This window comes from Spizellomyces punctatus, assembly GCF_000182565.1.
Source record: "Spizellomyces punctatus DAOM BR117 chromosome Unknown supercont1.3, whole genome shotgun sequence".
NCBI classification, from domain to species: Eukaryota; Fungi; Chytridiomycota; class Chytridiomycetes; order Spizellomycetales; family Spizellomycetaceae; genus Spizellomyces; species Spizellomyces punctatus.
Genome location: NW_015971539.1, coordinates 1288266 through 1312017, shown reverse-complemented (window position 1 = coordinate 1312017; position 23752 = coordinate 1288266). Strand labels below are relative to the sequence as shown.

General features: G+C 48.3%; 9 protein-coding genes and 1 non-coding gene across 10 annotated transcripts; 4 read left to right on the top strand and 6 right to left on the bottom strand.

Annotated features, from left to right (window-relative positions):
* Window positions 1-526: 526 nt before the first annotated feature.
* SPPG_02192 (uncharacterized protein) lies at window positions 527-925 on the top strand (the record flags this gene model as incomplete). Its single annotated transcript, XM_016750489.1, has 1 exon — window positions 527-925. The coding sequence occupies one exon, from the start codon at window positions 527-529 to the stop codon at window positions 923-925; it is 399 nt and encodes a 132-aa protein (XP_016611170.1).
* Window positions 926-1386: 461 nt separating this feature from the next.
* On the top strand, window positions 1387-2091 carry SPPG_02191 (uncharacterized protein; the record flags this gene model as incomplete). The annotated part of the gene is made up of 1 exon (XM_016750488.1): window positions 1387-2091. The coding sequence occupies one exon, from the start codon at window positions 1387-1389 to the stop codon at window positions 2089-2091; it is 705 nt and encodes a 234-aa protein (XP_016611169.1).
* A 1655-nt stretch (window positions 2092-3746) lies between these two features.
* Window positions 3747-5260, bottom strand: SPPG_02190 (uncharacterized protein; the record flags this gene model as incomplete). Its single annotated transcript, XM_016750487.1, has 2 exons — window positions 3747-4833; window positions 4910-5260. The coding sequence occupies 2 exons, from the start codon at window positions 5258-5260 to the stop codon at window positions 4222-4224; spliced, it is 963 nt and encodes a 320-aa protein (XP_016611168.1). The 3' UTR covers window positions 3747-4221.
* Window positions 5261-5470: 210 nt separating this feature from the next.
* SPPG_02189 (uncharacterized protein) lies at window positions 5471-10583 on the top strand. Its single transcript, XM_016750486.1, has 25 exons — window positions 5471-5653; window positions 5712-5746; window positions 5811-6132; window positions 6206-6790; window positions 6850-6882; window positions 6956-6985; window positions 7044-7142; window positions 7201-7259; window positions 7316-7396; window positions 7454-7766; window positions 7831-7931; window positions 7994-8056; window positions 8119-8262; window positions 8317-8406; window positions 8466-8597; window positions 8668-8712; window positions 8773-8826; window positions 8881-8991; window positions 9059-9181; window positions 9242-9359; window positions 9416-9619; window positions 9674-9753; window positions 9815-9937; window positions 10009-10236; window positions 10297-10583. Exons 1-25 carry the CDS (start codon window positions 5479-5481, stop codon window positions 10438-10440), a joined length of 3492 nt encoding a protein of 1163 aa, XP_016611167.1. The 5' UTR covers window positions 5471-5478; the 3' UTR covers window positions 10441-10583.
* Window positions 10404-13772, bottom strand: SPPG_02188 (uncharacterized protein). Its single transcript, XM_016750485.1, has 4 exons — window positions 11175-13772; window positions 10992-11115; window positions 10753-10926; window positions 10404-10689 (listed from the first exon to the last, which is right to left on the bottom strand). Exons 1-4 carry the CDS (start codon window positions 13625-13627, stop codon window positions 10585-10587), a joined length of 2856 nt encoding a protein of 951 aa, XP_016611166.1. The 5' UTR covers window positions 13628-13772; the 3' UTR covers window positions 10404-10584.
* A 36-nt stretch (window positions 13773-13808) lies between these two features.
* SPPG_02187 (proteasome core particle subunit beta 1) lies at window positions 13809-14981 on the top strand. Its single transcript, XM_016750484.1, has 5 exons — window positions 13809-13951; window positions 14017-14095; window positions 14178-14298; window positions 14369-14643; window positions 14710-14981. The coding sequence occupies exons 1-5, from the start codon at window positions 13907-13909 to the stop codon at window positions 14835-14837; spliced, it is 648 nt and encodes a 215-aa protein (XP_016611165.1). The 5' UTR covers window positions 13809-13906; the 3' UTR covers window positions 14838-14981.
* Window positions 14982-15323: 342 nt separating this feature from the next.
* On the bottom strand, window positions 15324-15405 carry SPPG_10047. Its single transcript has one exon. It is a non-coding gene; the product is annotated as a tRNA-Leu (tRNA).
* Window positions 15406-15518: 113 nt separating this feature from the next.
* Window positions 15519-17172, bottom strand: SPPG_02186 (uncharacterized protein). Its single transcript, XM_016750483.1, has 2 exons — window positions 16804-17172; window positions 15519-16738 (listed from the first exon to the last, which is right to left on the bottom strand). The coding sequence occupies exons 1-2, from the start codon at window positions 16987-16989 to the stop codon at window positions 15695-15697; spliced, it is 1230 nt and encodes a 409-aa protein (XP_016611164.1). The 5' UTR covers window positions 16990-17172; the 3' UTR covers window positions 15519-15694.
* Window positions 17173-17346: 174 nt separating this feature from the next.
* Window positions 17347-21018, bottom strand: SPPG_02185 (uncharacterized protein; the record flags this gene model as incomplete). The annotated part of the gene is made up of 7 exons (XM_016750482.1): window positions 17347-17467; window positions 17533-18779; window positions 18837-18981; window positions 19048-19309; window positions 19397-20193; window positions 20285-20798; window positions 20856-21018. 6 exons carry the CDS (start codon window positions 21016-21018, stop codon window positions 17562-17564), a joined length of 3099 nt encoding a protein of 1032 aa, XP_016611163.1. The 3' UTR covers window positions 17347-17467; window positions 17533-17561.
* A 472-nt stretch (window positions 21019-21490) lies between these two features.
* On the bottom strand, window positions 21491-23690 carry SPPG_02184 (mitochondrial processing peptidase). Its single transcript, XM_016750481.1, has 3 exons — window positions 23449-23690; window positions 22920-23201; window positions 21491-22852 (listed from the first exon to the last, which is right to left on the bottom strand). The coding sequence occupies exons 1-3, from the start codon at window positions 23488-23490 to the stop codon at window positions 21713-21715; spliced, it is 1464 nt and encodes a 487-aa protein (XP_016611162.1). The 5' UTR covers window positions 23491-23690; the 3' UTR covers window positions 21491-21712.
* Window positions 23691-23752: the final 62 nt, after the last annotated feature.

The window sequence follows — 23752 nt, the reverse complement described above, 5'->3', positions numbered from 1 at the left end:
ATATATATTTATTTATTAGTAGTATAAAATACCCTACATAGCGAAAGACAAGAATCCTAGCCATTCTAGCCCATTTCCCGGGTCAAATCTCACAAATGGAATCAAATTTCAATTTTGAAAAAAAAAAATGAAAATTTTTTGAAAAGTAGAGAAGACCGGGCAAAAAAAGGGCTAGGATTCTAGAGCTGTTTTTGTGGAGCAGTGAGCGAAAATGGGCATGTTGCGAAAAAGCCCTAGTTCTAGGATTTTTTCCAGCATCTCCATTAGTTTCCCTTTTTTGCGAAAGGTTACTGTTGATAGAAAGGTCACATGAAATATGAGGGAAAGTATCGATAGAATCATTATTCTTCAAAGGAAACATAAGGAAACATATGGATCAGATGGGACATAAAAGAAGGCCATCATATCGATAAGATGGGAGAGTTCCTTTTCCGTTTATAAAAGAGGGTCACCGGTCTCCCCAGCTCGAAGCCTTCTTTTCAAAAATGATTCCATATACAACATTCGAATACAGCTGCAATTAACAATGGAGAAAATGATGAGGCGAGCAAGTGAAGAAGAGCTAAATGAGATGAAGAGGTTCTACCAACTCACAGTTGACAATGAGATGCACCAAGCAGTCGTAACAACGAATCGCCGTAGAAAGGAGGCAATTGAAAGGAAAATGGTTAAGAAGGATGTGAGGACAATCATAGGCGAAGATGGTTCAAATATGTATGTGGCATCACTAGTAGAGGAGAAGCTAAGTGCTTTGGTGGATGACGTCAAGCAGGGGCTGATGGAGGCAGGATATACAGAAGACCAAGTGATGGAGATTTCCACAATCTACCGCAAACAACGAAAAGTGTTGAGACTGAAGGTCTCCCGAGTACCATCAGTAAAGGAAGGTGGAGAGATGGAGTCCCAAGATAAAGTGATTTCATAAAGTGTGGCATTTGAACCTAGTGGCAAGAATTTGCTCAAGTAAAATCACCAAATGAACCGCCCAAGGGAAACGAACCATGGAGTCTTGAGAAGAAGTGAATGTCAAGTTAGAACCAGTGTTGACTTTGAATTAGGTGGAGTTTGGACACGCGAAATATTAGATGCATAAAACTTTACATGTATGTCAGAGAAAATTTTCGGCGTAGATGCGCACATCCCTTCATCAATAGTCCCGGACTTGGACAAACACCTTGGAAGACTCGAAACACTTTGAAACACTTTGAAACACTCCAATGCATTGGGCAAACACTTCAATACGGCTTATTAATATCATATTATAAGCCGGGTATATCATATTATAAGCTGGGTATATCATATTATAAGCCGGCTGATACAGTGCATATGACTTATCTGATGCACTGTATCACTCGCCGCGGTATGCAGTTTGAAGGCTCGATCACCATGGATGGAACCTCGGTGTCTGTATACCTAAAGCACCCAGAAGCAGACAAGTATGGGAAGCGCAGTGGTGGGAAAAAGTCAGCAACAACTCTTACAGCTGAGGTGACAGCACTTTATGTGGAGAAAAACTTACCTGCTTGTCGAGCAGCAGAGAATGTCATTGTTATCGACCCAAACAAGCATGACATTCTCTACTGCCAAGACGGCAATGGTACGTTTCGCTACACTGCCAACCAGCGAGCCATGGAGACCGGAAGCCGTCGATTTGCAAAAGAACGGCAGCAGATGAAAGCCGGCGGTATTGACCTCATAGAATCACGAATACCATCTCACAAGACGATGAACCTCATGGACTTTACTCGCTATCTCCTCGTTCGCCGTGCCGACTGGAACTGCCGCAAGGACTTCTATTTGCATCCTGCCCACATGCGGTGGAAGTGGCATGCATTTATAAACCGTCAGAAGAGTGAATCAGACCTCATAAGCAACATGCGCAACAAGTTTGGGAACTTTACCATTGTGATGGGTGATTGGAGTGATGCCGGTCGAACTGCGAGATTTCAGACCTCATCAAAGATGAAAGGTTGGCGCACCCTCTTTAAGTGGAACAGGATCAACTGCTTTCTTCTCGACGAATACAAGACCTCATCTGTTTGCCCTCGCTGTTCCTCATCTGAGTTTGTCGAGAAAGGCTTCAAAGAATGACCTCATTCAAGACCTTGGCGGTGACGCGAAGGCAAGATTGAAAAAGTCCATGGATTGCTGGGTTGTACCAACCCTAACTGTTTGCAGCAAGACTGGACGTCGAGAATGCGCTACTGGAACCGAGATACGCTGGCAACCTGTAATATGCTAACGATCGTGCAATCAATGTTGGATGGGCACGGTAGACCAGAGGTGTTCAGCAGGGGTGTTCCAGCGGTAGCGTAGCGTAGTTTAGTTAGATTAGCTTTTCCGAACTGGTTGTCGCCGGTTCAATCCCTGGTGCGGGTGCTAGTGCCAATACCCATCGGCTCCGCACTAAAGAAACTGCTGAAAATAAGATTAATTAGGGATTAGCCTTTAAAGGACATATTAAAGCGATCAAATTAAGGTTAAATTTACCTCACATTCAGTTTATATGCAGGTGTAATTACGACTACCAAGATGGGTTTGAATTTAAACGGTTGCAGACAGCGAAACTGCCATTACTCTGAGGTTTTTTTCCTTTTTTTTGACATCTAGGTCCCATTACGATAGTTTTCTACCGCCTTACTACATTTCTCCTTGTAGTCGTCGTCGCCCTCTTAATCGAACTGGAACGATGAAAGGAGAGGGGGCTCGAGTGGAAAATATTCTGACGAGGTCATGGATTACACAAACCCAATGTTTTGCAGTTGCCAACTACGTTTCTCCTTTAGTAAGAGGCTCATACGCTACAGTGCGCACCATCGAAGCTGGTTAGACAAAGTCTGTATACGAGTCATGTCTCTCATCGTCTGCATCGCTCAGACTTCGACAGCAGCTCGCCGCACAAAAGCCATTGTTCTTCAAATTACACTAATATTATATATCCTTACCAAGGGTGTTATATCATAGTTATTAACGGCGTCCCTTCAATGATTTCCGACGACTACTCAAGCCTGTCAAAGGTCAGAGCAATTTCCATTCCGCCAGCATGTTTTCAAAGGGATCAGGATCAGCTTGGAATGTTAATCTATCACCAGTCGCGCTTTCCCAACACGATTACTGAGGTAGGGCTTTTTTGCCAGGTAAAGGATTGAATGAGTGGTGCGAATAATCAGCGTTCTCCGCTTTATTAGAGATGCATGTCCGGAGCAGTAGCTACTTTGTCTTGTCAATGCAACGAAAACTTTTCACTGACTGATTCTTCTTTCGTTGTTGTTTTACGAATGTGTGAAGTTCCGAATCAACGATCTCTTCTCTTTTTGCATCAAGTTGTTTGTGCATGTTGAAAATTCGTCGATTGTTCCCCATATTAAACGCCAAATACGGTTTGAAGGTTCTGCTAGCTTTGAACACCCGGCTTATTGCACGAGCGGCCTTGTGTGTAATACCACTGGTTTCGTGGTCCAGTGTATGGCAAAATCTTCGATCTCTACATGCGCTTGTCAACTCTCAACTAGACTTCTCAGCTGTGGCTATACTCCCCGCCCAAGCAGAGATCACTAGGGCTTGTTGACCACGACGACATCATTTGATGTGTAAATGGGGGTTAAGTGATAGGATGGAGAGCGGACGTCGTGATTACGAGTGCTCTCACATTCGTCTTTGGTCCAGGAGGTCAGAGGTATTTGGTTCATGTTACGGGCCGGTTAAGAGGATGGAGACAAAGAATCCTGCCAACTGTTTCTTTGAGCGCGTTTTCCTGGGTGCAGGGCATGTACTGTAGTCACAATGTTTACACTACCCGGCCTTTATAACGTTTGAACAGTTGAACTGCATGAACTGCGGCTATGGAATACACGATAAAGGAGACTATTCTACTGGCTTAAAAATGATAAGTCACCCTCACTACACTTCTTAACCTTCTCTACTGGACGGCCCAATCCGGAACTCGCCCTCAATTATCCCTTCATAGCACTGGATCAATCGAGTCAACATGTACAGTACATTCGCGTTCAAGCCAAATTTCGATCAAGGACCGGCCGAAGCCGACGAAGCACTACACCCAAAGGAGGCTACCCACACGATGGTAAACCGTACGCCTTCGACAAACCTATCACGTACGTGGGTACACGAATGTTCTACAAAACGGCCTCGGCTATAAAGCTGAACTATACAACGCCGATATATATATAACACAAAATAAAAGGTCAGTACTGCCTGCCCGTCTTATGCATCATCTGAGCCGCTCCACCCTTCACCGTTGTCAACTCTGTAGTTGTCCGCCATGAAACCCCAAATATCAAACTTCTCCTTTTGAGCAAGCCAATCATCATAACCATCACTTAATTGTTTGCGAACAGCATCTTTCCAGCCCACTCTGAGCTTACGCCACGCCAGCTTGGCCCGGCTTTCCTGACCAGCGGCTCCCTCCATCGATGCACGAAGTTGATTTTCCAACGGGTCCAACTCTTCACTTTTCGGCGATGGAGTTGCTTTCGCATCCCGGAGCATAGTTTCAAAGTAATGTGCTCGCCGCTCGGCACTCAATGACTCAGCTACAATCTCCATGGCTTGCTCTGGGGGCACCATTGAGAACAACAGCTTGCCCTTCTCCGGTTTTTGGGTCGGCGGGTGAACTTCGTTAACTGATGATGGCGTTTCGGGAGACGTAAGGGTGGCAGAACTATTACTCTCAGGAGAATTTGCTTCTTCATTTGATGCTTGCCGCGGCTTGGATTTACTATGCTTTCTATCAATTACCGCAACAGAAGAGATTGGAAACATGCCCATTGTATGCGTGGTATGATTGTAGCCATGACACCAGCCATCAGTGAATGTCTTTGAAATGAGGATATTGTAAGACACAATGATACAGTTATTCGACTTTTCTCAAAGACTTTAGAGCTGAGCTTACCATTGAGATAGTGACCTTGTCTCCCACCGTTAATATCATGTCATCCCTCTTTCGCTTCTCAAAGGCTTTGATCACCGTATAGCTCGGTAGTTCTTCCTGATCCACTAAAAACGACGGTAATTGCGAATTTGCACCTGAGCGATGTCCTGCTTCTTTCACATCGTCCTCTTCAGCCACAACTCGCACTTTATCCATAGGGAGCGTGGATGCGTCCTCGAGATGGACGTAACGTTGTGATTTCGCAGCTGAAGAAGCGTTTCTCTTGCGCAAGAGAACCGCCAGTACTATGAGGACGAGGAGAAGGATGCCGCATCCTGTCGATAGTATTATTATTATCGTCGTTTGTTCCATCGTTGTTGCATTTGAGTTGATTCGGTTTGCCCTTTGCTTAAAGGATGACTTTGGTAGACGCTGTGCTGAAAGGCTGAGGGCCTCCTCAACTGGAAAAAGAGATTGCACAGCCACCGATGTTGCTAAGCACGCGATTTCACGCGTAGATCTTACATAACAAAACTTGATCATATCAGGCTTCAATCCTATCCACCTGCTTACATGTGTAGATGAGCACCATGAGCTGGCCACCTCCACCGATTGGAAAGCAGTCATCTGAAGGAGAAAATAAGAAGAAATCCGGCTTGGACTTTGATTTTGATGACGAGGATCTGGATGACTTGCTGCTCAGCAGCGATAATGAAGAGAGAAAACGAAAGCCAAATAGCGTAACCGCCAAGAAAGACAATAAAGGTGACCTAATGGAGGTTTCAATTCATTTATGGACATGTATAAACTTTTTGTTCATTAGAACATGGAGCATTCAAATCAGGGGAAACAGCCCCAGTAAGGAGGGGTTTGCGTTTTGCGGTCTAACGGGACATATTCAGCTGAGCATTTTGATGGCAAGGCAGCGACGTCTTCATTTCCGGCTGCCAAAACATCCTTGCCGTCGGCATCAACGTCATCGCCGCGGCCTTCATCAAGCGCCAGCTCGGGAAATCATGCGAGACCTTCGTTTTCCATTCCTCAACCTGTTTCATTAGCCACAAATAAGCCTTTAGCGTCAACCGATGCGAATAATGTTGATGATATTCTTAAGGGATTGGAGGATATGGATGATTTGGATGCTGATTTGTTCAAAATTTCAAAACAACCTGCGGGAAACGCAATAAAGGAATCCACGGGTGTAACAATAAACCCAAGAACTAACTCTCCCATACCAAAAGAAGGTAGGAAAGGGTTTTGCAAAGGCGTCTCCGTACGTTTTCCCAGCTCATTAGTCTTCTTTATTACCCTCTTTAGCTCCGGATTTGACCACAGCTTTTAAGCGAACAGAACCCTTGACTGCTCCATCTAGCCAAAATGAGTCAGGTGTCGGATTTCCGCCCAGTCAAAAAGTGCTATCCACAGGTCTTGCGGGAGATTCCATGGGATTTGCCGGTCGCCCACGGCAGCGTGCGGAAGAGAAGCCACAGAACGATGAACAAGCTGACCTGTCAAAAAATGCGGTGAATACCGGTGCGGCACGAAAGCCCCTCTTACCCTGGGAGAAAAGGGCTGCCGCAAGTAGTGCTTCCACAACAGTCGCCGACACTGGTAGGAGCGCTACACCAGTTATAAAAACTGTCCCTGCCGCTATGGTAGACACTGGTAGGAACGCTACTCCAGTTGTGAAAACTGTCCCTGCTATGGCAGACACTGGTAGGAACGCTACACCAGTTACGAAAACTGTTCCTGCCGCTATGCCAGACCCAGTTCGTCCAGTATCAGCAACCCAGCAAGGCACAACGTCAAAACCAAAAGCGGCAGCCAGCGATGACGATGAATTTGTCCCTGCCTTTCTTTTAGAAGCATCTGGACCTCGTCGAGCAGGGAGGCCTCGTAGAGGTGTGTTTCAGTATTCCGACAGTACTGTTGAACGGTGACTAACCAAGTCACACTCGCAGAGGAGCCACCCACTCCCATCATTGCAGAAACAGGTGGGCATCTTTCATTTGAGTAGGTCATTGAGGAATGGCTAATGCAAATGTGCTAATTTTGGACTATCATCAGCACCCGAACCACGTCGTATCAATCTTCCGTGTGGGTAGATCTTTCGTAGATCTCATCATTGATTGCAACTAATGGTCATGCCATGCAGTTTTGGACGCGAAGCCCAGTATAGTTAAGCAGGAGCCAAATCCTGCAGTACCGCGAGCAGCGGTTCCAGCGCATCTACCACCAGCAACCCCATCATCTGGTATTTACAATTTTGCTCTAGATGGTAGCGTTTCCGGTAATCACCAATCGATTTATAGCTGCTTTGAATCCAGCGAAACAACATGATGTGGATACTTCTATTCCATCCTCGCCAAAGGTACCTACTAAAGCAGCAGTTTTTCTTATCAGTTTACTTACGCACAAGATGGATAGAAAACCATTCCGGTCACAACAAAGGAGCCACGCTTGACACAAAGTAGTACTTCCACAGAATCAAAACCTTTATCACAACAGGTGATTATTCTCTTCACAGTGCTAATAAACTGGGGTGCTGATCGTTTGCAAACGCAGCCCGCACCAAAATCTGCGCCATCCATCAACCAGCACAAGCTCGTCCGCACCGACACCTCCCTTTCTTCTATCGCTGATCTAAGTGCAATAGATGACAAAGCCAACGATGAAGAAGAGGAGGAAGAATCCTCTCCCCTAGAAAGTGTAGAAGAGAGCGAAGTCCAGGATGTAGAATTGAGTGAAACAGATGCAACGACGTCTGAACCTATACTGGCGAGAAAGCCAATGGCGCGGACAGCGTCCACGACGCTGGTTGACCGTGACAGAACAAAATCGAGGGGCAAGGAAGGGGGCAGATCCTCTTTAGGACAAGGTACCACTGTTGCTGGCGCTGTTCTGATTCACATCTAATACATAGTGGGCTTCTCGTGCGACAGAAGAAGTCAGCCAACTGAGACAGCAGTTGGCAGAAGCAGAGACCCGCTTAAAGGAGGTAGAAAGGGAGCGTCAATCGGTGGAAGAAGATTTAAAGACAAAGGTGATCGCTTCATTATGCTGAATGCCTACGGCCCAACCCCGACGCTGAACGCTTTCGTTTAGCTTCAATCAACACAAAATGAGCTCCAAGACAAGACTCTCCAGTTAAAAGAGATACAGACCAAGGTTAGTTGCGAGCGTGACCTACCAGAATGCTAAATCATCAAATATCCTAAAAGAAATGATAGTTTTGCGAGGAGCGCGCGACCTTGTACGATCAATGCTCTGCAGAAAAGAAAAAGATCGAAGAAGAGAATGCCGCGCTTGTATCCAGCATCAAAGAAGCACATGCGGTTGAGATTGACCGGATCAAAGCTGTATTGAAGGAAGATGTGCGTAGCTTATTATAATCTTCATTATTCCGCTGTTCTCACCTTCATGTGCAGATGGATAGGCGCGTGGTATTGGAACTTCAAAAGGCAGCTGTAGAACATGACCGAGCTCTTGCAGATATAAAACAGGAGCATCTTAAAGAGGTCGCATTTGGCTACTCAGTTTACAATCCAAAAAGGCGCACACTGACAGGTGGATCTAGATGTCCAAAGTGATTTCCAATGCAGAAGGCGCACGGCAATTGGAGATGCTGGCTGAAAAGATTGCGGATAGCTCTCGATTCGTGGACTCTATGCAGCAGCGACTAGAAAGCGATCATTCCTATAGTGTAAAGGTACATGGCGTGTCAGATCACTTTTCGGTTTGGTGAGCGAATGCCTAATGTTATTCCCCTTCACGGCCAGGAACGTGAAGCATCTTTCCAAGCACGGGAGCGTCAGATCAATGAAGTATGATATAAATATCGTCCAGTATCATCCCTTTAGCATTAACGTCTATTCTTGTGACAGATGCAAAAGCACTTGATTGACCAACAACGCGAACTTGATGAAGAACGAGTCAAGGTTGTATCCACCGCTACCCTTTTTGCACTTGACAATGACTAAAATTCAACATAGATCCAAGATCTGGTTAAAACCATGGAGAACAACATGTGGGAGGCGAAAAAGCATCAGGAAGAAGAGCGAAGACGGATTGTTGAGGAAAGAGCGAGATTGGAGGCCCACATGGTATTTAGAACATTCCTGATGTGAAGTTGACGCGGGAGACATGACAGATTTGTGTGCTGCTTTTTAGGCAGAACTCAAAGCGGATAAAGACGAGACACTTGCGCAACTCCATACCGAACGCGTAGAATTCCTGAAATCCAAGGAAGAATGGGCGTTAGAGAGGCGCAGAATCACGCAACAAATCGCAGAGGTCAGTCGGCATATGGCCGATGAGCGCTTGCTGAGGTACTCACATTTGTTGTGCAAATAGGAACGAAAAGTTCTGGCTATGGAAAGAGCAACCATAGAATCCCAAAAGCACGCAGTGGTGGAGCTTGAGCGCGAGGTAGAGCAATTACGTGCGCGAGAAGAAACCCAACTACACGCTGGTGAGTCCGTGAACGCATTTCTCATCTAAGACATACCTCTCACGCTGCACCGGCAGATCGGTTGATTCTCGATCGCGAAACTCACAACCTGCATTCGCGCCTCACGGATATTCACAAAGAAGCTGCCGCTCTCAGAGCAGAAAGATTACGATTAGATGCCCTTAGAGCCCAATTGGATGCAGAAAGAAGTTTGTTCGAGGCAGGACGGGATGCTACTGAGCGAGCCGTAAGGGAGGCGGTAGGCATGAGGGATGTTGCAGGTATATTAGCTTTTGAGCGAGCCGTCACTACCAGCCATCTGAAGATTTTCACAGTGAAGGAACGGCAGCAAGCCCACCAATTCCATTCGGAAGCAGAAGAAGCCAAGTTAGCTTTAGAAGCCAAAAAAACCGAGGTTTGCGCTCTGAAGGAATGGTCAATAAGCGAATTTTATTTTTGATGGTTGATTCACGCAGCTCGAAGCCGAACGCAAACGTTTAGAGCAAGAACGTAAACGCTTCCTTGAGGAGCGAGTGGCATTGGCTGACGAAAGACGTAAAAGCCAGATCCGAACCATGTTAGGCAAATCGGATCAAGAGGTAGGATGGCCCTATTCGACTATGCCCGATTTCCTTGCATACGAATCTGATGCTGCTATTGTTTGGTATAGCAACTCCAGGTCCCACCATCAAAATGGACAACGTCGCCAACGAATCCATTGCCCAGCGCCCACGAAACGACCAATAATATGCGGACAGACTCCGCTCCGACTTCCTCCACAGTAAAACCTTCATACAATATGTCAAGCCAGCCCCCCAATCTCCCAACGAACATCAATCTTACGTCTGCACGGCAGCTCTTTTCAAAACTCAATCGATTTGTTGGTGGCCTCAGAGATGTACGTAATCTATCATCATACTGTTGCTTAATTTTGACAATTTGTTAATTGTCTAAACAGTCAGAAGCAATTCTGGACGACCAATTGCACTATCTGGTGACTTCGAACGACCGTCGCGGCAGGACTTGGACTGGATCTAGGTTGCAGGGGACAAACGATGGCGATTCTGTGTTTCTGCGAAGGGACGGTGTTCAGGTGGTGTGATGGGTTCTTCATGTAATATTTGTACTTTTATATCAGACCTTCTTGCATCGCTGTGACTGAACCGTATAAATGAATCGAAGAAACACAAAGGCCATTGATCCTTTGGCGAGGTCCAATAAAAATATTTTGCACAATCAATCACATCTAATTTATCCCATTCTGCGCTTTAAACGCATCCCACCCTTTATTCAACGTGCTAAATACCGCATTCGCAATCAATCGATGCTCAACTGAAGAATCTTGGCTTAACTGGAGTAAAGATAACAATTAGAGACCGGCTCAACCCAGGACCAAAAGAAAAGTTGTAGTCACCTTGTCAGGATGAACCCTCCCAACTGCTCTCATGTACTTCACTTTGACCTGTTGAGGGGTTATCAACTCTGAGAGGTTGATTGTTTTCCACTGGAGTTCAGGCCAGAGAACCAAGTCGAGGGATGAGAGAAGCGCTCGGAGATTATCCTCTTTACCGCGTCTCCAACGATTAATCTAAGTGGAGTTATAAAGAATGAATACATGTCCACTCTATATATACCATACCCATTAAATGCTACCTGATCGTCAATTTGGTCCTTAAGAGCGAGCTTCATAGCTTCCTCATCTTCGGATTGCTGATTTTGTTCGCGTAGTTTTTGGACGGCTGTATTCACCGCATTCGCAACGTACGGATCCATGGGTCTACAGTAACTGTTAATTTACAAGCATGACTGCGAAGCGCGAGATAGATCGATACTCACTTTGATGAACCTTCGAAACCAGCCATATCTGCCAAAGCATTTCGTTGCGGTTTCGATGCAGTAGAAACTGCTGGGGGTGGAGTCGATTTGGCGGCCACCTCAGGAGGTTGTAGCGCTTTGTTGGCCCTCGCCAGCCCTTGGCTAGCCGCTTTCACACTTGAATCGATCGCCATCACCATTCGATAATCGTCGCGGGCACTTTCCCACCTTTCCAACGCTTCCCAAGCAGTGGCTCTCCGCAACAGGGCCTTCAGGTCCTTTTTATCCAATTCGTGCACTTGGTTGCAGTCTTCCACCGCTTCTCTATAATTTCCAGTTTTCAGGCGTGCCGCTGCGCGATTGTTGTACAAGGCGACTAGGTTCAAATGGCGAGCAGGAAGACAATTGATGGCGGCAGAGTAGGATGTCTCGGCATCTGCAAATTGTCCTTGCTTGAAGAACTCATTCCCTTTCGTCTTATGCATGTCCGATTCACTAAGTTGCTGCTGTGTTGCCACAACTGCTGGTGGTGGCGGGGTTGGTTGGCGAGGTGGTGGATTTTGAAACACGGGCTGGGGTGTAGAAGGTCTTCGAGGAGTGCTCGATGACTGTGGATGTTGCTGAAAGAGGGTGGTTGCGGGAGAAGCTGACTTGGCGGGTTGTGGACGCGACTTTGGCACATTTTCCTCATCCGAAGAATCATCACGGAAGCGGCTGAGTGGGGCATCTGCCCCCCGCTGGTAGGGAGAATGTCGTCGGAGATCGTCCTCCTCGTCACTCTCGTCCCTAAAACGCTGGTGACCTTCCCTTTCTCGCGCTGCGTAGTATTCGCTCTCATCCCCATCACGTCCAAAGCTTTCCTTCCTTGACCTCCCAATTGCAGCATTCTCTCTTTCTAACTGGGCTCGTTCAACCGCCTCCGATATTTTCTTTTTTGAAAAGGCTAGCATGGATTTCGCATTGCTGATAACGGACGCACCAATAGCAGTAGCAGTCTGCACAAGTTTCTCCTGCGTCAAGCCAGTCCGGTCTGATCCTGCACTAGGTGCGCGACCGTGATCTGCCTGGGTTTTACGACGTGACCCTGGATAATCCGAGTCGGACGATTCGTCTTCATAGTCATCGCGAAATTTGGCCACTCGGTGTGCATTTGGTCGCCCTTCACCGCTTTGCGAGGGTAATCCCTGCTGCCGAGTTGGAGATCCCCGCTTCAATTGCTGCTCTGCTTCACGATTTTGCACTAGCATGTCAATGGCCGCTGACACATTGTTTCCCGTAGCATCCAACGCGGCCTTGGCGGACTGATCATCAAAGCCCATGTCCATAATCTGAGCAATACCAAAATCTAGTGAGGTGTTATCATTCGACGGGGTTGATAATGGAGGTGATAATGGTCGTGCTTGCACTGGGGGCGGCGATGGTGCTTCGGAAACAGGTACCGGTTTACTCACAGGCTTTGCCATGGCAGACACGGGCTGGGCCAGTAAACCAAGTGGATTATCATCTTCCGTGACATATCGGGATGTAGTTCCAGTAGATACGGGTTGCGACAGATATGCCAAGTCAAACGGATCGTCAGCTGCATTAACATTCGCAGGACTAGAAGAAGGTCCGCGTGCAAGGAAATCCAGGTCCCATTGTCCAGTACCATTTCCACTCTGCAGATTCATGCTTGCAATATGCTGTTGGTGCGGCTGTGCATTAGTCAACCCCACGTTCATACTTGGCATGCCTGATGACTTCTGCGCAGGAAGAGCTGTGGGCGATGAAGGCTTATTCAACGTATCTCCGAACAAGTCGGAGAAATCATGCTTTGTTGGAACCCCAGCATATGTTTTGTGTCCACTCGGAGTACTTGCTCCACTACTCCTGCCGGATCCTGTTGGTAGTCCTGGCCCAAGAGCATCAAGAAAGGCTGCTGTTGACGGATTGGCCGTACTTTGTCCCTTCAATGATTGTCCGCCAGGTGCAGGTGGTGTAAAAGACCGCTGATGCGGTTGTTGAAAGTTTGACACTCCACCAGCTGCCGTTTGCTGTTGTCTCTGCTGTTCTTGAGCACGTCGCTGTTGCTCCAACGACACGTTTGCCATACTCTGTTTGGCTCCACTCCCAAATGACACCAAGTTACCGAAAACGTCGTCAGGCCTTACGCCTGCTGGAGGTACCGGAGACGCCGAGCGGCTATTTAAAGGTGCAGCAGGTTTCAGTCCACTGGTTCCCATGCCTGGGACTCCACCCACAGTTCTCGGAGACAGGCCGTTGTGATATTGTCCGCTAGAAGGAGGAATGAAAGGGCTCGTAGCGGCAGCCATTCGAGGAGTCGAGGATGGAGAGAAGGAAGGTGGTGTTCGGTTTTGTGGAGTGCTTGAGCCGGATTGTGAGGCGGAGAGTTGGCTGAGGGGAGTGTTTGACCTTGCAGATGGTTTTGTGGCGAGCCCCGCCGACTTCCACGCAAGGTCTCCAAGGTCGTCCATGTTGGAGGGTCCAAGACTGCACGCCTGCTTGCCGTTATGGTCCAATTAATTACCTCCCGCTGCGAGATGCTTGAGTTGTTTTGAATAAATTCGGTGAAATGAATTGGGCGAGACAAAGGTGCCAAGTTATTGCTTAGCACATTCAACATGCCCCCTCCGCATTTCAAGAGGGCCATTCGTCACTTAGAAGAGCGCGTTCGTTTTTCGCAATCTTTTTCTCGTTTCGCAAACTCATCAAAAGGACAAAACGACGGACAAGACTCTTAAAAGTTCTTTACAATGGAAGTAACGTCTCGCTTGAAGCCGGGAGAGGTGGACCTCGGGGTGAGTCCTGGAATCTCAAAAGGTTTAATTGATGCCAAAGGAGCTCAATTGTTGGTTTACGACAGACAACCATCATGGCCGTCCAATTTGCAGATGGTGTTATCATTGGTGCCGACTCACGGACAACAACCGGCTCGTATATTGGTATGCCACTCAACCCCCTCATAGACTTGTTTTTTGTTTGTCTTTCTAGCATTGACCTTTATCTGACTTGGTTTTCAAACAGCCAATCGTGTTACCGACAAGCTGACGTCCGTCCACGACTTGATTTACTGCTGCCGAAGTGGAAGTGCTGCAGATACACAGGCTGTGGCAGATATTGTGCACTACTACTTGCAACTCTACGCGTAAGAGTGGCTAGAGATCATGTTGCCGAGATTCAATCACAAGGCTCTAACGCTGCCGTTTCTTTCACAGTGTCCAGGAAGGCGAACGCCCTCGCGTCCACACAGCAGCCTCCCTCTTCCAAGAACTTTGCTACCAGAACAAGGACGCACTGCAAGCGGGTATTATCGTCGCCGGATGGGACAAGTATGACGGACCCTCCGTGTACGCCATCCCTTTGGGCGGATCCATTCACAAACAACCTTTCTCGATCGGTGGATCTGGGTCAACCTATATCTACGGGTACTGTGATGCAGCATATCGGGAGGGAATGGACCGAGACGAAGCCATAGACTTCACCAAAAAAGGTATGCAATCGCCCATGGTTTTTGATTCTTGAAGGTATTGATCTAATTGTGCATCTCATCATCCAGCTATCGCGCTTGCAATGTCGAGGGATGGATCTTCGGGAGGTGTCATTCGGTTGGCGGTTATTACAAAGGATGGTGTAGAACGGATCTTTGTCCCGGGCAACAAGCTCCCCAGGTTCTGGGAAGGTTAATGTTGAGAATAGAGATCCGCCTTGTTTTAAATGAATTTCTTTTTGTGAATAATGGCGAGCTGGTTGGTGTCACCCTTTCTGATGAAAAGCCAAAATGCAAAGCAAATAGTCATGGCCGATGAGCTGCGTGTTGTCAAGCATGGCAAGAGGGACATTGGCACTCATGGCACGATTCAGGGTGGCACTTCGCTCAGGCTGGATCCAGCGCGCGGTATCTCATGGACTTGTGCTGAAAACCTAGACGTGAATCCCGGCACTTTGATAGTGGGTAGAAGCCGGTGCGGACGTTTGGGTCTGACGATCGGCAATGCTTCATTCCGTACAAAACCAGGATCCTTCATATGTTGCTACTTTTTGTCTCTGTTGCATTGATTTGAAATATTTCTGGTGTGCTTGATGACCATAGTATTGACGCCATATTGCTGCCATCGCTAGCAGAGATAGTCCAAAACTGGAACGCCAAAAAAAAATCCTACTGAAAGAACATGAGGAGAGCGAGGTTCGAACTCGCGCATCTTTCGATACTAGAGCCTAAATCTAGCGCCTTAGACCACTCGGCCATCTCCCCGTTGAGAAACACACTGTCTGCGTATACACATATGCATTGTAGCTCTCGCTTTGGAATGTCTCAAACCCTCGCGAAATGCATCAACGCCAAACTTAATATTGCTATGTAAGTGTGACAACTGCTACATATACCCATGTATATGATTCCATGCAAAATATATCTATCTGTCTATCCTACAACCACTTGACGTCCTGTCTAACACGCCAACAACGTAGCTATGAATGATTTACTTGCTATGCAAAGTCGTTCAATCTATCTAGAAACAGAACATATCCAGATGACATAAAGCTTACAAAGTCTGCCCAACCGCCGAATAAAGTGATCGATGCTTTTCGTATCGTCGTTCCATCGTATCGGATGGTTCTTCATTCGTGTGTGTTGTGACAACAGGGTCGGGCCGCACCCATCCTTGGGAATCTGCCTGTGCTGCCTGTGCTGAGCTGCTCAAATCGTACCCGGTCGATGCCGGTTGTATGGGACTCATCACCGGTTCATAAGGAACATAACCGGTGGTTGTTACCGGGTATGCTGGAAATACGGCGGCATCATACCCATTGCCTGGTTGAGGCGTTGACACTGTCAAATCCACATCCACTAATGGTTGAACTGGATATGGTACAGAAGCCGTGGCATACATCCCAACTTGGTGCGGAGCGGATGATCCATAGTACGGTGACCTTTGGATTGTCGGTCGTCCTTCTCCTGGGAGGCCAACCGGGGGGATTGGCGATGGACCTCCATATGGGCTTCGGGGGCGTGTGCTGAGAAGGGTATCGGTGGATGTGGCAGGTGTTTCCATTGGACCGCCGCCACCACCTCCGGGAAGAAAGGGGTCTTGCTCGTTGGCACGTTTCTTGAACCTTTTACGGTTGTCCACAAACAATCCCACCGCAAACACACCCGCCAGAAAGAACAGCACCGCGGCGACTGTGATGCCTACAATCCCTCCTGTTGTTTGAGCCCAATGTTCCGTCGTGGATTGCGGAAGGGCAGTTGCGGTCGGTGACGTTGAGCTAATCAGAGTACGTGGGGCGGGCGTTGGATCCACTACAACGTCTACAATAGACGTGATCGTCCTTTGTGTTGGGCCATCCTGAATCACTGTTGTGATGACACGTTGAGTTGTCCGCGGGGGTGGAGTAATGGAAGGTGGGGATGGTTCTGGTGTATTATCTGGGGTTCGTTGGGATGAAGTTGGCGGTGAAGTGTCTGAAGATGCAGGAGGGGGAGAGGGCGATGGTTGGGTGGTAGTCACCGCATTATCGTTCACATTGGATGTCGGGGATGGAGAGGGAGGTGGCTGAGTACTTGCTGACCCCGGTTCTTGATTATTCTTTTCCAAATACCATATAAGCCTTCAACACAATTCAAGGCATTTTGGGTAAGCATTTCACATACCGTGAGCGAGCCAGACGGAACCTCACTCGACCCTGGCACAACAGGGTCAGCCATGACGGGCCGAAGTAGTTGCACACCTGCCTGGGTAGGCTGTGTTGGTTGCTCCTGCTGCTCCCATGGGGGTATCCACCCTTTCGGAGGTTCAGGTAGGGATGGAGAGCGGAACACGTCCAAAAGTTGAGCCATGGTGAGCGATCGTTGAGCGAAGTGGCGTGCGTTGCGATGCCGTTGGCTAAAGACCCCTCTGTATCCTTTCAATGCCTTCAAGCTCCCTCAATCACCTCGACGTCAGTCCCGGGTCAAAGAACCTAAAATTCTTCAAAACCAACAATGGCGGTTGTGGATGTCGACGTAAAAGTTGGCATCGCCACGAATCGCTTTCCTGCGCAAACCCAATTTAATGGAAATGAATTTCACAGCCCCCTGGTTCACTCCGTTGTCGTCGTCGTTCATGCGAGATATTTGGCACAAGGACCACACAAGAGTGACAATTCGAGCAATCATCTTGATATTTCATCAGCAATAAATGTACTCATACACGATGCTTATAGCAATATAAACTTCAATCCCTTCCATATCTTGCTCCTGATGATTGTTCGTTCCTTCCAAATGCGCAAAATATGCCTACTAATAACGACGGCTTGTTTGAATTCACTTTCAGTATCTAAAAGAGAGTAGGCATAGTGTAAGATAGGTCTTAACAAGAGAGAATAATGAAATGGTATTCACCGATCCCAATCACTCAGCCAACCTGCCTCCTAACCCTTGTGTCCCTTTGATTTTTCGTCCAATTTCTGTCTCATCCTGTTGAGTTCATCATTGAGCAAGGCTAACTGTTCCTGGATATTGACCGCTGGAGTCTGCTCGGGTTCCGCAGGTTCCGCAGGAGGGGGGTACTGTTGGGGAGGTCCCTCTCCCATTTGAGACGGCGGAGCCCAGGGATGATGTGCAAAGAATTGTGGGGGCGGAGCGTAAGCTTGCGGTGGATAGGTCCCTACGAGGACCGAGGTGGATATCAGCATCAAATTCACAAAGTGAACAACGAGGAGGACGAGTAAGGGCAAGATCAGAATGCCCAACACCACACAGGTCCAAAAAGCGCGTGGACAGATCCTACCCGTGAATATTCCAGGCATCATTTGTAGGTTGGGCTGCATCATATAGTACGGTGGTTGTTGATTGGGGTATTGTTGCGGTACGAACTGGTGTCCGTGGGAAAACATTGGGATGCCTGTCGGAGGCAAAGGAATGCCAGAGGGTATGAAGGGATTCTGCACTAGCTGACCGGTGGGATTTTGATGCACCTGTTCAACCCCATCCAAGGACGGTAAGACTTTTGCACGATCTCTAGTCGAAGTATGCTCTTCAACCCATTTTCGAAACGGGACGTAGAACACGTCCCCGTCGTCTTCTTCCTTGACATAGAGTTTGCGATCAAGGGCCGCCAGCTCACTGTAAGTAGTAACATGACCCTCCACTGGAACGAATTTTACAATGTTCCCACCGGTCACGGACTCATCACGATAGAAGATGTTGGATATGGGAGGAAGGTTGGCGGACCCGAGGAGAAGTAGAGTGCTGGTCGACGGTAACCACCCATGAGAGAACCTAACGGCACTTGCTTTCTGTTCCCCGGCTTTCTGTCCTGCTCGATTCAGTGCTGAATTGCGAATCTCCACATTTCGTTCAGCCGTTGCCTTTTGACGAGCATGCTCCAAAGCTTTGCGCTTCTTTGCAGCAATCTCAGCGGCCTCCGCATACTTTTTGGCCCAATCATTGGACACGATTACCGTACCAAGTTTCCATTGTTCGGATCGCATGCTGGGACTGGATGTGGTGTCGAGAAAAACTGCAAGAAGGTTCTCATAGAAGCTTGAATCGTTGGCTTGCTTCCAAGAAACTGAAGGTGGACAGCGCTCAAAGGCTAGCATGGGGATGAGGCACAGACGAGTGGTGCCCGAGGAAGCTCTTCCGACCTGGTTCTAAGTTTAAGCACGAGAAGTCATAAGTTATGAATAAGAGCCAGAGAGCACCTTTAGCATTCCGTCCTCGTTGACAAACTCTCCGCTGAGATTCATTCCATCATCAGATTGAACCAAAAAGAATCGAGCTCGGGGATCAGCCAACATCTCCTGTTGGACTTTTACGATATACGAATCATCGCTAGTGACGCAAATACTGAAGGGAAAGTATGAACATCTTTTCTGCTCGATATCTTGAAACCCGGGCAAGAGTAGTACTCACCGGTCGCTCAAATCCAATCCCTCGGAATCATCCCTCGCAACAAACGTAGTAGTTCCCAATTCCTCGTCCTTGCCATCACGACCAACAACCAATTTTCCACACCAAACTGGAAAGGTCCACCTGAGCTCCCCTCTACTCGCGGTTTCCTTTACTCGAGGCAGCTTGACTTCCGAGAGTTGACCTTCCTCCATTTCTTCCTCTCTGGGCACTCTAAAAGACTTTTTGGTGCCATTCCACAAGAGGACTCGCTGCATAGACGTTTCTGCGTTATAAAGGCGGTCAGTTTTTACGGGAAGGTTGATCCAGGTGCGTATGACCCGTTTGAGGACGGAAAGACCTTTCTGTGTACCTGGTGCTGCGAATGGTTCGGAATGTGGTGTGAAATGGAATGCTGGTGCTGCGGGTGGTTCGGAATGTGGTATGAAATGAAAAACACTAGATTTCGGAGGTGAACGGACCATATCTTTCAAATGGTCGGGGACATCATAATATCCACGCACAGGATTGAGGTCGGCTTGGCCGCCCCATCCTTGCTGCCGGTCACCCAATGTGTTGATGATGAGGTCCGGTTGTTCGTGGTTGGATTGTTCCGGGCTCAAATAGAGAGGTGGATTTTGCTCGTAATCGCGGATGCGGCGGGCTAGTTTGCCTTTCGGGCGGTATATGTGGTCAACTTTATCTTTGCGTTTGCGATTCTTGAGTTCGGTCCATCGGTCCAATGGCTCGTTGGTATTGGACTCAGATGCGAGGGCCGGTGTCGGTTGAAATGAGATTCCAAGACCCGCCTGTAATGTCGGATGGGCTACTTGGCGGGAAGTCTGGACAACATCATTGGAATTTGAATCATTTCCATTTGCTGGCGCTTGCTGCACAGGTTCGGAATCATTCTTATCATCAACCCCGACTTTGTTGTGCTGTACTCCGGCTTGCTTGCCATCTTGCGGACGGACCTCCTTCCCTTGTGCACAGTCACCAGACGGCACCGTTGTAGTTGAATCTTTTGCATCTGCTTGCTTCTCGCTCTTCCGAGAGGAAATATCGACAGCAAATTCAATCTTGACTGTTTGGCGGTCGAGGATCTGCCCTCCTAAGGCGGCAATGGCGGCTTGAGCACTGCGAATACTGCTGTACTCTACAAATGCCGTTCTAACAAATAAAGAGACAAGAAAGTCCGTACCGCCCCATTAGCCAATGCGAGATGTACAGAAAGGTGGGAACCAGTCACGATGGAACTTACCCACGACATCCTCCATCTTGATCTTTGATAACTCTACATCCGACGACATTCCCCACTTTTCCAAACATCAGTTTCAACCCGTCCTCGGTCGCTGAGAGCGGCAAATTCGATACATGCAACGTAGATGACGGGCCATTCCTGTTTCGATGCTCGGCTTCACTCGAACGACTCCGGCCATATCCATTACTGTTGACATGCTGGCGTACCGATGACTGGCCTTGCGGGGGATTCGTATCTCCAGAACCAGGAGGCTTGAACATGGGCACAGACGAACTCTCCTTCGTCGATCGATCCCTACTTGGTTCAGTCGATCGACTCCTAGTAATCCCAATACTACTTCCAGATGATCTTTGCGCGGGTTGAGTGGCTATTGGAGTAGGAGGACGGGATATGTTAGCTGCCGCTGTCCCATCCTGTGTCGGTTTCTGCTTCCCCGGCTCATTAGCTGGACGCTTGGCTATACCAATCATTGTAATTGGTGGTCGTTGGGATGTTTCACCTTGCGAGGGTTCGGCTGGATGGATAGGAGGAGTGAGTACCGGCGCTGATGACTGTCCATTTTGTTTCTAACCATCTTTGGTAGGTAACCTGCCTCGTACAAAAAGGTTGACTCCCGAAGATTGCGTCAAGACAGACGACGACGCACTGGGATTGGGTTGAGATGTAGGCTTGTCCGATTCAACCAGGTACTGTCCGATTTTCTCGTCGTAAACTGGGTCATCTCCCCATGCCATATTGGCGTTCTTTGACTGTATTCTTGCTTTTCTGGCCCGAAAGAGTCTGTCTCTTACAGTAAAGGATGTCCACTTGGCACGCAGGTGTTGAAAAAAACAAATGTCAAAGTCTGAATGACAAGCTAGCCCCGAACTACTAGGAAAGGTAAATCCTGACTTCTCCACACATATCGACTCACTCATAAGTCAGGGCCACCTGTCAACGTCAAAAAGTCTATTCTGATGGGGTGGGAAAGACATAATGGCGCGTGCAAAAAGCTTCCTTGGCCGATGCTTGTCGCTCTTCTTTGGCGCTCATCTCATCGAAGGCTGCCAAAATGGGACAATTCAGTTGATATATCATCCGTAAAAGCCATAGAGTGCTTGATGGACAAAGAATACCCTGTCGCATATCTGAGCTAATAATGGTTGCCGCAGATGTAGGAGAAACCATCTTCTTTTAGCGTCCAGCCATAATCCCCAAACGCAGCATTTGCCCTGTGACTCAAAAACGCTGTGCATTAAATACACCAGGACGCCATGCATTCAGAAAACAATGACATAAAAGGCAGTCAGATTGGTATTAAGAATAATCCACCACAAAACGCAGCACACGACACACCCCGCCCTCCAAATACTCATTGCATTATGATTCTAAACACGCAGGATGCAACTTCCCCGACACCAATCACCCAAAACTCTTCCCATCTCGCGTTTAGTAGTAAATTGGCGACATTGCAGACCGGACACGGTTGAAGTCAGGAAGGGCCTCAACGGGACCATATCCAACCATGCACACTTCCTTGTCGTAAATGTACTCGCGAGCAACCTTCATCACATCCTGAGCAGTCACCTTCTCAATCAAGCCATCAATCTCCCAGGGAGTCAGACGCTTGCCGTACACGAGCATCTGACGACCAATGTCCTCAGCCACAGGGGTGGTACCGTCAAGAGCAAGCAAAAGCGAAGTCTTGAGCTGGTTCTTGGCACGGAAGACTTCCGTAGAAGTGACGCTCATGGCAAGACGGTGCCATTCTTGCTGGATGTAGTGTACCAAGTCGTCAAGGTGCATCGTCTTCTCGGACACAGCGTAGACTCCAAAGAGACCAGTGTCTGAGTACGAAGTGTTGAAGGACATGAACGAGTTGGCCAAGCCCCATTTGTGGAGGTTCTGAGCAAGCTTGGAGGATACGTGAGGAGCAGCACCCAAAGAGCGGTCCCAGCTACCAATGATGGACTGAGCAACAAGAAGAGCCCAGTAATCGGGGCTTGTCCAGCTCACTCCCTCAACGGCCAGAGCAACGTGGGCAGTGGGGTGGTCATCGTAACGGGCACGAAGATCGGAACCGACAAACTTTGCCTTGGGCTGCTTGGCCCTTGATTCACCAGGGCTCATCTTACCGAAATGCTGCTCCGCAAGTTTAACGAGGGCCTCGTGGTCAACACCACCAGCGGCAGAGAGAACCATGCGCTCAGGGGTGTAGTTGGTTGAGATGTAGTCTACCAAATCCTCACGGGTGATGCTCTTAATGTTCTTGGCAGGGCCGAGGATAGTACGTCCAAGAGGGGAGCGCTGGAAGGCGGATGCGTGGAGGTGGTCAAACACAACTTCCTCCTTTTGCTTGTCAACCTCCTCAGCTTCACGGAGAATGACATCACGTTCTCGTTCAATGGCATCCTGACTGAGAGTCGATCCTTGTAGGATATCAGAGAGAATCTCTACGGCGGTGTTAACATCCGAAGAGAGCGTTTTTGCATAGTAGACCGTTTGCTCGCGGGAAGTGTATGCATTCAAGTGACCACCAATGTTCTCAATTTGAGTCTCGAGCTGGACTTGGGTCCTGCTCTTAGTACCCTATTTATCAAGAGAAGTGTGTGTTATTCAACCCGACCCAGGCGACTTCGTTGTAATTTATATGTACCTTGAAAGCCATGTGCTCCAAAAAGTGTGCGGTACCATTCGTCTTCTCCGTCTCAAAACGAGAACCAGCATCGATCCACACACCAACAGTAGCAGTCTGGTAGTTGGGGTTCGACTCGGTGGCAATAGTGAAACCGTTGGCCAGCTTTGTCACTTGGGTTTCGGGGACATTGCCAAGGGATTGGGGGTAGGTGTATTTCAGGGTGCGGGTGGACGGGCTGGGCTCAGTGAGGACTGCACTGCCGGTACCGCCAGTGTTGTACTTCCGTCCAGAAGTGCGGAGCTGTAAACGAGAGGAAAAGTAAGTCAGCGGTCCCGGCCATCCGTGTGCTATCTCCATGCATGTTCAGCCTTCTATTTCTAGACAATTTCGCCACTCAGTTTCAATCGATTGGCGAAAGCCAAGCGGAACGCTTGCCATCCCGAAATCTCCGTAACAATCACCAGAGCATCCGCCACATCCATCGCATCGTTCCCGTCCAAAGCACTATAATGTCCTCCTCTCAAAAATCTCAAAAGAGAACACGTACCGCCGCCCTGCTCGACGCCAAGAACCTAGTTGACCTCAACATTGTAATTTATTGCGCGAGAGAGTGAAATTCGGTTTGACACAAGCGGGTTGGGAGTGGCCTCACAATCTCGTCTTGAGGTATGAAAGGCGTGCGAGTCTTTGCTCTGTTCGCGGGGAGGACCAGAAGGTGAGCAGGAAGATGTGGAGGGATGCCGATGAGGTTGGGAGGGTTCCCACGCACGCACAAAGAAAGAAGCCTTCAACTTGGAAAGCTGCGTGTTCTCCTTCCCCATTGCCATGGCGGCGAGAGTTCTTACTATGAC

Bases quoted from the DNA above. Each gene is read 5' to 3' on its own strand.
- SPPG_02189 (XM_016750486.1), top strand. From the start codon at position 5,479: ATGAGCTGGCCACCTCCACCGATTGGAAAGCAGTCATCTGAAGGAGAA. The intron at 8,057-8,118 runs GTTAGTTGCGAG...AAGAAATGATAG, and splicing joins TAAAAGAGATACAGACCAAG to TTTTGCGAGGAGCGCGCGAC. The intron at 10,237-10,296 runs GTACGTAATCTA...TTGTCTAAACAG, and splicing joins TTGTTGGTGGCCTCAGAGAT to TCAGAAGCAATTCTGGACGA.
- SPPG_02188 (XM_016750485.1), bottom strand. From the start codon at position 13,627: ATGGACGACCTTGGAGACCTTGCGTGGAAGTCGGCGGGGCTCGCCACA. The intron at 10,927-10,991 runs GTAGCATTTAAT...AACTCCACTTAG, and splicing joins AGGACCAAATTGACGATCAG to ATTAATCGTTGGAGACGCGG. The intron at 10,690-10,752 runs GTGACTACAACT...TCTTTACTCCAG, and splicing joins GGAGGGTTCATCCTGACAAG to TTAAGCCAAGATTCTTCAGT.
- SPPG_02187 (XM_016750484.1), top strand. From the start codon at position 13,907: ATGGAAGTAACGTCTCGCTTGAAGCCGGGAGAGGTGGACCTCGGG. The intron at 13,952-14,016 runs GTGAGTCCTGGA...GGTTTACGACAG, and splicing joins CGGGAGAGGTGGACCTCGGG to ACAACCATCATGGCCGTCCA. The intron at 14,299-14,368 runs GTAAGAGTGGCT...TTTCTTTCACAG, and splicing joins TACTACTTGCAACTCTACGC to TGTCCAGGAAGGCGAACGCC.
- SPPG_02186 (XM_016750483.1), bottom strand. From the start codon at position 16,989: ATGGCTCAACTTTTGGACGTGTTCCGCTCTCCATCCCTACCTGAACCT. The intron at 16,739-16,803 runs GTATGTGAAATG...TATTTGGAAAAG, and splicing joins TTCCGTCTGGCTCGCTCACG to AATAATCAAGAACCGGGGTC.
- SPPG_02184 (XM_016750481.1), bottom strand. From the start codon at position 23,490: ATGTTGAGGTCAACTAGGTTCTTGGCGTCGAGCAGGGCGGCG. The intron at 23,202-23,448 runs GTACGTGTTCTC...TCTCGTTTACAG, and splicing joins TGGCGTCGAGCAGGGCGGCG to CTCCGCACTTCTGGACGGAA. The intron at 22,853-22,919 runs GTACATATAAAT...CTTGATAAATAG, and splicing joins TGGAGCACATGGCTTTCAAG to GGTACTAAGAGCAGGACCCA.